At 38.4% G+C, this 14,675-nt stretch overlaps 1 protein-coding gene across 2 annotated transcripts; it reads left to right on the top strand.

Annotated features, from left to right (window-relative positions):
- The first annotated feature begins 3,988 nt into the window (after positions 1-3,988).
- Positions 3,989-10,963, top strand: LOC107773708 (azadirone synthase LFS). Of its 2 annotated transcripts, XM_016593128.2 has the most exons (12): positions 3,989-4,218; positions 4,331-4,523; positions 5,104-5,184; positions 5,448-5,499; positions 5,756-5,877; positions 6,344-6,444; positions 6,527-6,585; positions 7,954-8,010; positions 8,180-8,225; positions 8,871-8,950; positions 10,374-10,437; positions 10,682-10,963. In XM_016593128.2, the coding sequence occupies exons 1-11, from the start codon at positions 4,141-4,143 to the stop codon at positions 10,435-10,437; spliced, it is 933 nt and encodes a 310-aa protein (XP_016448614.1). In that variant the 5' UTR covers positions 3,989-4,140; the 3' UTR covers positions 10,682-10,963. The 2 variants fall into 2 exon arrangements, 1 of the variants encoding a protein (XP_016448614.1); XR_012705213.1 differs by lacking the exon at positions 8,180-8,225 and having other exon boundaries at positions 10,682-10,754.
- The last annotated feature ends 3,712 nt before the right edge of the window (positions 10,964-14,675 follow it).

Raw genomic sequence — 14,675 nt, 5'->3', positions numbered from 1 at the left:
CAACATAAAACATACTACGAAGAGAGGATAACCAACAAAGACAAGACCTTTAAATATCAAGGCACTAAAATTCTCACACCGATGGGACCGACGAGTACGAGCTCGCATGGTAAAAAACTTGTGGATGGTTAAATAATCTTTGGCCTGATGGCAAGCCTCGCCTTCCATAATTCAAAAGGATTATTTACTCGTTCACAAGTTGTCTCCGCTGATAAAGCAACAGTATGAATACATGACTTCCACTATTCGAACCCTCATACTTAGCATTCGATCACTGGGAGGAAATGTATGATACGACACCAAGAATGCCACGAAAACCGGGGACTGTTAGAATCAGGATCAATAATATCTCATCAGGGTCAAGGACTGCATGATCAACCCCATAGAAATAAGTTGTACAAGTTAGCCACATGTATTGGAAACTTTATTAACTTGAGCAAATGAATGCCTATGTACTTTTAAAGATAGAGGGAATAAAATAAAGTCCTTTTATTTTGTCTTATTTTTTGTCCAAATGATGAGCTAATTTTATCATTTGAAAGTTAACAAAAACTTCAAATGTTTGTGCCGGAATGAACAAGAGATGTACTCTTCAAGAACACCGTAAATATAAGGGCCTTCTCTAGTCAAGATACCCTCATAATAAAGGGTAGATTCTGGAAGAGTTTATTCCCGAAATCAAAAGCTATCAGATGAAACAATATACCCGAAACTTTATCAACTTAACATAAAAAGAATATTTTTGCACAAGACTTAAGCAAAAAATTCTTTTATTTATCAAGTGTCAAACTTAGTAAAAGGTTTTGACATAATTACAAAAGATAAAAAAAAGAAAGAGAAGAATATATACACTATTCCTTGCTACCAGAACCCGAAGGAGGAGAAGGGTCTACATTTCCCCAGGTAGTGGATCTGCCTACCGGTTCGTGGACTTCATCTTCTTTAATTTCTCCTTAGATTCCGGAATACTCGGAACTAGTATTCGAGGAGTTAGTTGCATAGGAACAAGAAGGAAGATTCTCACGAGTAGTTAACTCCAATTTTCGGGCTTTGGCAATGTTATCATTAATATCAGCAATGCCCACTTTGGCCTCCTCCAAAGTCTTCCTCTTCATATGATATATAGCATAAGTTTTTTTGAAGACAAGTGAATCTTCTTGATCCTGGAGTTTGGCTCGGAGTTTATCGATCTCGGCCTGGAGCTCTTCTTATTCAACCTTCATGGCACTAAGGCGGAAATCAAGCTCAATATTGGTAGTTGAGTGAAGCCGGTTCTGCTCCATGACCCTCTTTAGCCTCTCTTCCATTTTGGCCCTTTTCTCCTTGTTGGCCTCCTCGGTTTTGGAGCATAAGTTGGCCTTTAAATTATTGATTTGCTCATCGAAGGCAGACTCGCGCTCGACAACGACTATGATAACATCATGAAGTTCGGCCCACTTAGCCTTATCTTCTTGAAGCTTTTCATGTAATTGGGCAGCTTCTTGACCGTGGGCCATTCTATCTTGCTCGCTCTACTGTAACCGAGCCTCAAGCTCGCCTATCTCTGCAACCTTTGCCTCCAACATCGGTAGGCGCATGACACTGGTCACTCTCACCTAAAAGTTGATTCCGCTTAGAATCAAGTCATTGTTTGTCAAGGATCAACCTTAGCAGGCCCTCAGAAGCAAGGAAGTTGGCCTAAAAAAGTTAGAGTTAAGGTTACTATTACAGTGTATAAACGGAAAAGGACTTAGAAGGAAATTAGAATGGTACTTGAGCCACACTGTGTATGAGGAGAGCCCATTTTCTTCCAATCTTTCCCCGAAGCCAGCGGGTTCATATCGTTGGCAAGCTCCACCGACCTGGAGAGGACATGACACTCTTTCGAAATTGAAAGAGTGGCGCTTCGCCTTCCTTGGGGATCTTGAGAAGGCATATCATAGGTTCTACCCAAGTCCCCCTGATCAAGAGACCGAGGAGGAGAAGCATTCCTTATCTGATCAGCTGATGCCAGTAGAGGAACTACAGTTGGTGCTGGTGGCGAAGGAGCAACTAGTGTCGATGGGCGTGAAATTATTGGTGTAGAAGGAGAAGAAGCAGTTGCGGCAGGAGGAATGGTGATTATTGCTTGCTCAGTAGATGAAGGCAAAAAGAGCTCGGGGTTCGAACTCCTTTGGCCGGAAACAATAATGGGGGTCGAGAAACGAGAGTCAACATTCTCGACCAAACCCATCTCACCCAAAAGTGCCTCAACTTCATTTGATGATGGGTTTTGAAGCTCTCCCAGCTGAGCATCCGGTTGAGCGGATGAAGATTTTTTTTCCTTTGAAGAGAAGCCTCTTCATTACTGGCTTCTCCTTTGTCATCGAGGACCATTATAGGTACTGAGGTCGACTTGGTTGGTGTTTTCTTTGCCCTCTTCTCCTGAGTCCCAGCCAAGGAGGAACGTCTTCTCTTTAGTTTCTTGTTCTCGGGCTGGGGACTCCAAGAGGAGGCACTCTCACCGGAGGCCCGGGCAGATCCACGAGCTGTGTTTCAAGCAAGGGTATTTTGCAACACCCTCATGGCATCCTCGGAGTCATCTAAGACGTCGATTTCGGGGCAAATGACGGAGCCCCTCGGAAGCCCTGTATTAGGCAAAAATGGAGTTAGCAATTTATTCATGAGATTTCTTGTGTCCGAACAAGGATAAAAGAAAGAAAGACTTGGCTTACCATGGTGCTTGACATTCCACTCGTATTTGGGGGTCACTTCCTTCCCTCGTCGGGATTCTGCAGTTGTAATATTTAGAATTTTCTGAATCCATTAGTCCATGCCTTGAACCCGTGGCGGTTCCCAGCGGGTAGCTGAAACGAAGAAAATAGAAAATCAACAAAATAGAAATGATCTTTTCACAGAGAAAAGAAGCAAATAACCGAAAACTTACGAAAACGGTTCCACGACTCAAAAAAAGCTGGAGTTGTGGGCGGGATGATGTCTCTGGTAGCAACAACGACGAACCTTTCCATCTATCCACGGTCGTTGTCATCGTCTACGCTGGTGAGGAGAGTATGGTGACCACACTTGCTAAGGTTTATTAAGAATAAAGGTTCATTATATGTGCAAGAGTTAGAGTTTTTCCGGTCTCAGTGCACAATTCGCGAAGGCATGCCACCGCCTGCCATATAGACAGTCGTACTTGTGCTAAGCAGACCTGATATCGGTGGCAAAACTCTAAAATTATTGGGTCAAGCCCTTCACTCGACCCCAAAGAGAATTGACCTAAAATAAAGGGATACGTATAGACATAGCTAAACCCTTTCTTGGAGTAGGTAACTCGCTTTACCATATTTGGGGCGAGGATTTTAATATTAGGACAATTGCAGTCCTCATTCACAGTTAGGATACTAGAAGGGCAAATGAAGAAGGGATACCTACGAACTGGCCAAAACCGATGGCCTTGAGAAGTTGCAGGAGGGATTTTCTCTTGAAGATCGTTTGCATTGCTGAGATGAAGTGGTATGATGGTGTTAACAATAAGGTCAAAAAATATTAAAACACACACAAAGTGTAAGCTATGAGAATCAAAGCAGTGACAGCTTGCTCAACCATCGAACGTGGGAGCACTTCATTGCAAACAGTGTCACTTTAAAGCTTTTATGTGATATCACATTTTCGTGTATATTATTTGTATATATATATTTAGTAAAAATTTCGGACGAAGCAGTGTTACCTCAATCAAGGTGCATTCATCCCTGGGTTGTTTAGTATATGCGATAAGAATAATAAAGTTTAGGATTAACTTTATTCTATGTTTGATTTAAGATATTAGTTAAATCCGGAATAATTTTATACTAAAACAATAAAAATTATTATCCTAATTAGAAGGTGGTACAACTAATGCCTTTGAAATATCCGTCACATGGAATATCCTAAAATATCTCACCCTTACACGACCCTTCTTTTTATGAACTTAAACAAAAACAATCTTTTCTTACAAAACCTTGACCCACAAATTGAAAACGACGTTGCCAGAAATGGTCACAAATTGAAAACTAGAGGTGGTTTTGAGTTTTGAACTCTCACACGGTCTGCTTCTTGTAGAGGCGGAATTTTTACCGTAGAAAAGCCATTAAGTTTTGGAAGGACCAAACAAAACTAGTACAAAGTGGAGTAGTAATAATGGCAGAATCACTTCAACTCCCCATTATCGACCTTACTTCCCCTGATCGTATTTCCACCGCTCGTGCAATTCGTCAGGTCTCTCTTTTTCCTTATTATCTCAAAACCAATGTAATTGGACTCTTTTACTAAATTTTTGATCTTGAATTATAAGGCCAGGTATTCAATCCATTGTGAATTATTGGTGTAGGCATGTGTAGAAGTTGGTTTCTTTTACCTTATAAACCATGGGGTAGAGGAAAAGCTGTTTAAGAAAGTGCTTGAACACAGCCAAAAGTATTTCTCACTGTCAGTTGAAGAGAAGATGAAACTGGTACGGAGGAACAACAGAGGTTATACTCCCCTTTATGCTGAGAATCTCGATCCCTCTTCTGGTACCCAAGGTAGTTCTTCTTTTTCTTTTTAGTTGTTATTTGCTTCAATCATGCCCTTGGTGTTTGCACAAAACCAAGTTAATTTAGCACTAACATGAGAGCATTAGTCACCGGCTGAGGTAAGAATGCATATTAATTAAGGTGATAAAAATTATCTAAAAGTGGAATATCTATTGATCTGATGTGAACATTTGGTGGAGATGATTTTATGTTTGCATTGACACGGAACATTAGCTGCTGCATAGCAGAAGGCTGAAATTCTGTAAAAGGATTTAATTTTGCTGCTGAAATTACATAAATTTTTATTGATACAACATGATTGAAACAATTTGGTTGAGTTGGTCTCAACCATGTGGCAAATCAGTTGATTTCATTGCGTATAAGCGTGGATTAAGCTACATTGACCCTGTCCGAAAGTCGTGTTTACCAAAAGGCTAGCTCTTTGCCTAACAAATGTAGATTTTTCTCTTATGCCACTTTTCTTCAGTAGGCTTTTGTTGGTTACATTTGCGAGTTGATCTGCATTCGGGGATAGTAAGACAGAAGGTAGCTTAAATCTGGAGTTAATTGTTTCATCATTGGAGTGCAGGTGATTCAAAAGAAAGCTTCTACATCGGTTCTCTGGAAGACAAGAGGGCTGTTAGTAACTTGAATCAGTGGCCTGCAAAAGGTATTCTCTACATCTTTCTTATTTGAGCTTACATCATGATCTTGTCCTTAATATACTTAGGCTCTTGGAGTTTGTTCGTCCTTATTGTGTTGAATATGATCGCTGTAACAAGAAGCAAAGATTTCTACCATCAAATGCTCACTTTTCTTTATTCGTGCATCAATTCACGTGTGCTTCGAGACATATTTCATGTTTGAAGGACAGATTTCTCCAGAAAACATGTGTGGTGACTCTTTGATTTTTCTTCCATTTGGAATGTCTAGAAATTCTGCCATGTTGGAGATCAACCATGGAGGATTACTATAAAAGAGTCTTGTGAGTATCACTTTGATATTTTTTAAAAGCAATTTTAGATTTCCTTATTCCCTAAACTTCCTCTTGATATAAACAACTGTAACACCAACCCCTATAAATATTTCATACCACTCACTTCCCTGTGCCTATAATAACTGAAAGTTAAACGTTTAAGTTGCATCTCTGATCATTGGTCTTCATCTTCTTGCTAACAGCTCAGTGTTTTGCAGATGGCTAGGTTACTTGATTTGTGGTTGATTTGACTATCTTGTCTCAGGGATGCTGGGATAAGACTAATTTCACTGATTGCTTTGGCATTGGAATTGGATGAGGACTTTTTTCATAAAGCAGGGGCATGTGACTCACCAAATGCATTCCTTCGTTTGTTACATTATCCAGGTTTAGTTCCATAAACGGCATTTATCTTTTTGAGTTTTTTTTTCTTCCTGTTTTTTAATAGGTGACCAGTACCTGTTTTCTGTCTAAATATTAGTTTTGCCGCCGCACCTCCAGATGATATGAAGTGGGAGTGAAAAGGGGAGACAATTTGATTGATGCTTGTGAATATGCAAAGACAAGTTTTTTCAGGGGGGACTGCAGTTTCTGTGCTATTAGTGTTTTTCTTTGGATTATGCGTATTTGTTTAGCGAAGCATTATGAACTGAAAAAGTGACTACTTATGGAATGGTCCTTTTTACATAGCCAAGGTTTCCATGCTTAATAACTGCACCTGATGCAATACTTGAATTTCCTTTAACTTATAGGGTAACGACGTGCTTGGCAAAATGATTTTAATCATGCAAATTGAACAGTGGGGCTTCCAGTTTGATCATGAGTTCAAATGCTTTATGTAAACTTTCTGTAGGTGAGTTACGATTATCTGAACAAGTGGTGTATGGTGCTTCTGCTCATTCAGACTATGGAATGTTAACTCTTCTAGCTACAGATGGTGTTGGTGGACTTCAGGCACGTCTGATATGAATGTTTTTTCTTTATCTAAATGTTGGTTCTCATGAATGCGTATATTAACTGGTTCTAGAGCTAACAGGTTTGCCGGGAGAAATTCAAGCGACCTCAGATATGGGAAGATGTGCATCACCTCAGTGGGTAGGTTCAATGGTCACTCAAATATAGATATTTTTGATTGATTATTCTGGAGTCAGAAACAAGCCTGATCAAGATTGAATTTGAGCCTCTATCCTAGTGAGTGAAAAGTTTCAACGTGAAAATGAAGAACATTGTTCTGTTCATCTATTTTTGCAATATTCCACTGTCTCCCTTTTGTCCATGTGCGCCACTCTAGAAGGCTGTAACCAATGTGAGGTGTCAATCATTCTGATAAATTTGCTAATGCTGGATGACAATCTGCAAAACGCTATTCAGATGTGGAAAGGTTTTCTGTTTTCTTGAATGCTATAATGGGATATTCTCACCACATTTAATGATTTGGGGTTCTATTGCAAATGATCCTTTTAAATCCATTTCAAGCCCATCTCTTAAATTTGTTGAGATAAAGGGACATTCCTATATCTGCATCCTTATGCGCATCCTGAGTGTCATCTACTGCTTCAGAGAGCTCTCCACTACTTAATATGTGACACGTTCTCTTCTATCTTTCTTTTTCTTGTCTTTTTTTCTATGTGCTATCTGCATTCTGTAGTGACGCCATGAATGTTCTCAACCAGTTGAACGATCTCTTTACTGTCATGCTTAATATTCTCTAAAGGCTGCCAAGTTGTCCTAGACCTCTTCCCAGACCCCCATTTCCACCCAAAAAGACCAAGAAAAAAAAAAGTAGAAGAAGAAAGAGCCCTTCCCCTTCGGCGTAAAAATCTGTTCCTGATCACAATCCTACTGTCTTGAGTCTATCACAACTACAGGTTACAGATTGCTGTTGACTAGTGATCCAAAATGGAAATGAAAATTTAGGATCCTTTGCTAAAGTAGATTTGTTTTAACCTTGGTACAACTGGATGAGTTAGTCTTAGGTTGTTCCCTTGTAGATGAGATACCAGAAGCAGATATGTTCGAGTTAACCAAGTTTTCTTCACTTAAATTGCGAAGGAAGAGGGTCAGGGTAGCAGGCAAAAGCCTCAAAACTTCTCTCATCTTTCTTTGTTAATTTCCAAGATCCCTTCTACAAGGTACTTATCGCGGCATTATTATTCAAAAGTAACTGCTTTATAAAGTCAGAGGTTTATTAGCAGGTGTGTTTTGTATGTCTCTCTCTGTGAAGGTCTAAATACCTTCTCGTGTACCTTTTTGGAAAAGTTTTTTAGAACCGCTTCAATAAGGGGCTAATCTATTTACAAGCATTATACCATGAATGTGTCGGCCAGTACTTTCCTATGTCGTCGCCAACATTCCCTTTCTACTCTATTCAATGTTTAATCTTCTCTTTGGCTTGATTATGTAGCATAATACATGGTATCATCACATAACTGCTGAAGTTTCTTTTCAATTGTTGTTCTGCAGGGCTTTCATAGTTAACATTGGAGATATGATGGAGAGATGGACAAACTGCTTATTTCGGTAGGGCAAATCTCTTCTGTTCTCTTTTATATCTAAAGACATCATAATCCTTCCCTAGGGTTTTTACCTATTCTAGGTTGAGAGATGTTATATTTCTTCATGTTGCCTTTTTCTGTGCTGAAAATTCATTTTACTAAACTCAACAGTAACATAAACTATACATTTGTAGGTCCACATTGCATAGAGTTATGCCAACAGGGCAAGAGCGTTTTTCGGTAATCAAGATTTCATCATATGTTGCTCTCCTTTTTCTTGTCAAACTCTTTGTGTTTTACCCCTTATTTCATATCAATCCATGTCTGGGAAATATTGATATAGATGGTTTGCTTAGTTGAATCCTTGTTCTGACATGTTTGGGATCTATTGTCTTTGCAAGTGGAAAAAGGAGGATACAAGTATTACAAGCAGTGGGGTGGGGAGAGAGAAACAATAGCTATATTTCTTTGAACTTTCTATTAAAGGGAAACTTCCAAGAGAGCTGATCTACTGCAGATGATAGCTATTATATGTTGGAAAATATCTCCACTGCTCGGTGGAATGTTGTATATATTATACAGAGTGTCTATGAAGGAATTCTGCATTAAGTGACACATTCTCGCAATCTTTCTTTTTCATATTCTCACATGAGATACCTAAAAAGTACTTTTTAAGAAGATCCTATAAAGTAAATTGTTTTAGTGAAAAGGATGTCTTTTTGGCTTTTTCTGTTGCAGCTTATGCAATATATCTCATTTCTTGCCATATGCTATCTGATAATGTATGAACAATTGAACGCATTCTAAATATACTCTTGACTCTTCATTCTGCTGGCATTAGAACTATGCAACTTAAGCTAACAAAATACTGGTTGCAACATGTAGATGGCTTTCTTTTTAGAACCAAATCCAGATTGTGTGGTGGAGTGCTTGAAGAGTTGCTGTAGTGATTCATCTCCTCCCAGGTACTTGCGAGTTTTTTGTGCTAGCCCTGAGCCTGAGCCCTGATGCTGTCATTTTGAAAATATGTTGATGACTTTGGTCAAAGCTTTAATCTGTCTATTTAACATCTCCTGGACTTGCTCTTATTGTTCATGGATGTTGAAGTAGTAAAAAGAAAATTCCATCTTGAAATTCTGCAAACTTAATCAGTTTCTTATATGAACCATAATTTTCTTTGATTGGGGGATCTGTCGGTGTGCCTTTATGCTCTTATCATAAAGTTTTCCCTTCAATAGGTGGCTGCAGGCTTTCTCATATGGTCTGTTCTATACGGTAGGATGATCCCAAAATGCAATGCGATTCTGGTGTTCATTCTATTCCCATATTTGGTATTCTTGATTCTGTCATAATTCCTCTTCCGGGTCTTTCCCAAAAAAAACATTTCCAAAGTTGGTTTTCTGGCTTTCCCTTACTTGATGCAAATTGATTATCCCACTCTCCCAGAACAGAAAGGTAATTCTGATGTTTCGTTCTATTCTCATGCTTGGTATTCTTGACTCCCTCATAATTTTGATTCAGTAGTTGACAGAGTTCATGCCTTCAGTGGAGTTTCCATTCCATTAAAGGGTGCAATCAAGGAATGGTCCACAAGATGCTATTCTACCCTCAACTTTTTCGCGAGCCCTCTTCTCTCTCGCCTGCCCCTTACTCCCACTTCTTGAGTATGTGTATGGCAGTCCCCTTCACCCCTTCCTCAATCTCCAGTACTGCCCTTTGCCCCTCCTAAGCTACCCACTATGTTCCCCTAGGTCAAGACAATAAATTCCCGTCTTTTCCCCCGGCCTTCAACCTTGCCCTCTGCCCTCAGGTTTCGCCATCACCTATTCCCTCCTCACAGCCAGCCATCTCCTATATGGTGTTCCACATTTTACTCACTGACACTGTTATCTTCTCGTTGCTAACTCGTTAAATTGGCATACTAAACTTAGATTAAAATATTTTGGCTGCTTTCCGGCATTCATTGCAACGAATACGAGTGTCAGGTGCCATAATGCCATTCCATTTCATTATGCTAGACTTCTTTGTAGTTTAGCATTTGGGACGTCAAATTTACTCAGAGTCTCCCTCCTCAAGACCCCAGAAAGGAAACCCACCCACCCACCCACAAAAAAAAAAAAAAAAAAAGAGAATCCAAACTAAGAGGGAGAATGGTGGGGATGTGGACTTTATATTTTGAAAAAGATAAAATAAAGAAAAACTTCTCAGGGCAGAGGGCACAAACTCACAGATGGATTGGGTTATTCTTGTTGGTAAGAAATTGGCCACTTGAATTTTGTGGTAAAGAAACTAATCAGGATAAATAAGACATATGGATGCTTCTGGATGTGACAATTATGATCTCTTATTATGTCTCATATCAGTTCTTCCCTGTTGATCTTTCAACAGATTCTCTCCAATTCGTGCCGGAGACTACTTGGAAGAGCGCTTTAAAGTTACATACGCATCATAGGTGAGTGCTGTCTCATTGTTGCTATAACTTAAATATCTTTCCAGTTACCACACTTTTGATCAGCAGCTGTTCACATGGAAGGCTGATTACAATTTTGAATTGAGTCTCTCGTCTGTTTGAGTTCTCAGTAGAGATGTCTGAAGAGGTCAATGTAGGGAAAATAAATTTAGGTTGTTGTCTCTCTTCTTGTGTATTTTCCTGTGAAATCAGAACGATTGTAATGCCTTTAGTTGTTTTAGTGCAGATTTTGCGCGAGCAGTCGTTGAACTATGTTACAGGGTGAGATTGTTGTTTGCTGATGAAGTTTATGGATGTTGAAGCTCCCTCGAAGTATATACATTGTTTTAGCTCGATCTTGGTGTGATTTTGTATTCAGCAATTTCACAAGTTAATATATTGGGGACAGTTTGAGGTGGAGCAAGTTTCTTGATATACGCTTGTGTAAAAGAGCTATTTGGACACTAATATGTGGCCATTTACATTATCACTAGTCTATTTGAAACATATCTATGTTTTCTGCCTGGTATTCCAGATCCACTTTTGTGTAAGCCAGAACAAAAATTGGGGGGGGGGGGGGGGGTTCTGTCTTCTTATTTGTCTTACCCTTTAAATCACCAAAATAAATTACTCGTATTTATATATGGAGAAATGGCGCCAAATAGCATTGTCTTTTTGTTTTTAATTAATTAACGATCACCATAAACAATTTATTTGGTTTATGTTTTTCTTTACTGTATAACTAATACATAAATAAGTTATGCGAGAATCTAGTTATTATTTCATGTATGGTATAATAAGGAATAAGGATATGGGTGTTATAATACATGGAATAGAATTACTAAATGACCTTCATGTAGTAAGCAATATTTTATTTTTTTAAGAATGAATAACTATTTTAAATTATAGATTGTATTAGTTTATACAACAAGTGAATGGTCTAATAATCAATAATCTCTGCAATCATTAATTCCTACATTTTAATTTTTACATTAATAATCATTGCATTATAATTCCTATATTATTATCTATCTATATCTAACTTCCAAAACAAACGACTCTTAAGTGTGAAACTAATAATACATGATAAGTTAAGAGTTCTCGTGCCTTTTCCCTTCGGAATCGTTTGGTTTGTAAACAAATTACACCATGATTATAAATTTATAATATAGGAATTATAATATGGGATTTAATAAATGACAGAATTATTTGGTGGATATACTTTTATTTGTAGATGTTTGGTTCGCTGGATTAAAAATGTGATATACTAACTATAATGTAAAATATGTGTTTCAAACTTGAACAAACTTTATTCTCAATTACCTTAATGTAACGACCCGACCGGTCGTTTTGAGTATTACACCCTCGTCCCCCATTTACTGCTCAATTTATGCTTTAGATTTGTTATGTGACTTGCCGGGGGCAATTGGTTCGGGTCCGGTAAGGTTTTGGAATGATTTGGAACACTTAGTTCTAAGGTTTAGAACTTAAGTTGAAAAGATTGACCGGATGTTGACTTATGTATAACGACCCCGGAGAATTTTTGCTAAGGAATTTAAGGTTTTGTGGTGCCGAGGTAGATCAATTAGTACAAAGGTTATATAAATTTCTCGCGGCAAGCTTGTGAGACGCGGCTCGAACGTTTTAGGTTGAACAATGCACTGAGGAGTAAAGAAAAATTTTCGGCAGAAAAGGACATTTTTGCGGCCCACTATGCGGTCGCAGAATCACTCTGCGGACCGCATAATGGCCGCAAAGTGAAGCAGATGTGAGGCAAGATTTGAGAAAATCTGTGGTGCATTATGCGACCGCAGGACAGGTATGTGGGCCGCATAATCACCGCAGACCTATCCATGCGACCCTCATTTTGGAGCTTCAATTATGCGGCCAGTTAAGCTCATTTTGGAGCAAAAATCTGACATTTTTAGAGAGAAGGGAGAGTGTTCTAGAGAGAGGAAGAAGCTCAAGTGCGTTGTTCATCAAGATCTTGTTCAAGCTTTGAAATCCAACAAGGAAATATCACAAGATCTTCACCCAAGAGGTAGGTTCTAACCCCTAGTCTTCAATTTCGAGTTTGGGTAAAGATGGGTGATTAAGAGTATGATTCTTGGGTATAAGAGTATTATTTATACGTATCAATAAGGTTTATGAAAATATTGTTGAGTTCAAATGGGTAAAGATTGGGTTGAAAATGGTAGAAATCTTCAAAGAGTTTAATTGAAGATTTGAGGGTTGAGTTGATGTCGAAATTTGGTGAAATTTATATGGTTGGACTCGTGGTTGGATGGACGTTCATATTTTATAACTTTTGTCGGGTTCCGAGACATGGGTCCCACGTACGATTTTTGAGTTAATTTTGAATTTTTATTGAAAAATTAGTATTCCTTATGGAATTAATTACAATAATTGGTATTGACTAAATCGAATTAATTGTGGCTAGATACGAGGCTTTCATAGACCAATTCTCGTGGCAAGGGCATAGCAGAATAAAGAATTTTACGGTTTGATGTAACAGTTCTAAATTTGGTCCTAAGGGTATGAAACCCCAGATTATGTGTTATGCGATTGGTTTTGAGGTGACACACATGCTAGATGACGGGCGTGTGAGCGTGCACCGTAGGAATTTTGACTTGGTCAATTTCCATGGAATTGTGTAGTTGAATCCGTACATTCTCTACGTGTTAGAGAAAATTGAGCTGAGACTCGTGTTAAAAATCATGCTTAGACATATGTTGTTATTATCGGTACCCACTGGGGTCATTTTCTGTGGTTGAATTATATGTTCAAATTGTAATTTCACACTCAGTCATATTCATTCATTTCATATCATATCTCAGACTCTTTTGCATTTATTGATATATCATATTATTATTTTTGGGCTGATTTTCATGACATCTTGAGCCCGAGAGACTGGAGAGGTTGATGACTGAGTGAGGCCGAGGGCCTAATTGTGAGGATATTTATGGGATCGGGCTGCACGCCGCAACATGTTTCATTGATTTATGCCATGATTGGCTTGTTATAGCACTTGGGCTGAAGGAGCCCTCCGAAGTCTGTACACACCCCAAGTGAGCGTAGGTACCTACTGAGTGTGAGTGCCGAGTGCGAGTGAGAGTGAGAGTGCCGAGTGATGAGTGACTGTGAGGAATGAGTGACTGTGAGGCTGGAGAGAATGGGAGGACTGAGTGACTGGTACTCTGAGAGGATGCATTTGATTTCATTATTTGTTGCATTTCAGCTGTCATATATCACTATTTTTGAAATTTCGAAAAAACATTATTTTCTGTTTCAGTCAAACTTGATATGAAATTTCAGTGAAATCTTAAATGTTGAACTTAGAGAGCATGCCTACCCTTTTATGTTGGAAAGTACTGTATTTGGACTTAGCTGAGAAGCTCGTCACTACTTTCAGTTTCTTATTTGTTATTGTTACTTACTGAGTTGGTTGTATGCATACTACACCATGCACTTCGTGTGCAGATCCAGGTGCTCCCGGACATAGTGGTGTTGATTATTTCACACAATTGATTTTCTGGAGATTCAGAGGTAGCTGTCGTGTTTCGCAGACCTTGTCTCTCCTTCCCTATCTCCTTGTTTACTGTATTTGGTCTTAGACTATTATACACTGTGTTTTTCAGACTAATGTATAGATGTTCATGTACTCAGTGACACCCGGTTTTGAGAGTGTTTGTATCGGAATTTGCTATATTTTTTTTGGTATTGTATTAAACATTATGTTTTCAAACTTAATGAAAATCGTGGGTTATTGATGTTGTCGGCTTGCCTACTATCGAGATAGGCACCATCACGACGGGTGAGATTTTGGGTCGTGACACTTAATTATCTTAGCAAACTTTGAGAGAAGAGTTTTAAAAAGAGCAAATGTGGCATACGAATAATATCACGATTGTGGTATAAACAACCGCAAAATTTCTTATATCAAAATTAAAAATTCAGTCATGTTATAAGAAAAATCAAATTATGGTGGATGTCTACTCTTACACCATGATCTTCTCAAATGCTTAATGACATATTCAATGACATATTTTTCTTCACTTTTCATGCCTATATAAAGGCCTTGTAATGGATAGAAAAATACACACAATTGAAGAAGAAATAAGAATCTCTCATCTCTTTCTCTCTATATCTCTTAGCTTATTTTTTTCTTATTCTATATTATTACTTTGATCTATATTTTGCAATAAATAGACAACTCACAATCAGTAAAGAATAGTTCAGTG

Source organism: Nicotiana tabacum, chromosome 22 (assembly GCF_000715075.1).
Source record: "Nicotiana tabacum cultivar K326 chromosome 22, ASM71507v2, whole genome shotgun sequence".
Taxonomy (NCBI): domain Eukaryota; kingdom Viridiplantae; phylum Streptophyta; class Magnoliopsida; order Solanales; family Solanaceae; genus Nicotiana; species Nicotiana tabacum.
This window is presented reverse-complemented; position numbering and strand designations above follow the sequence as displayed.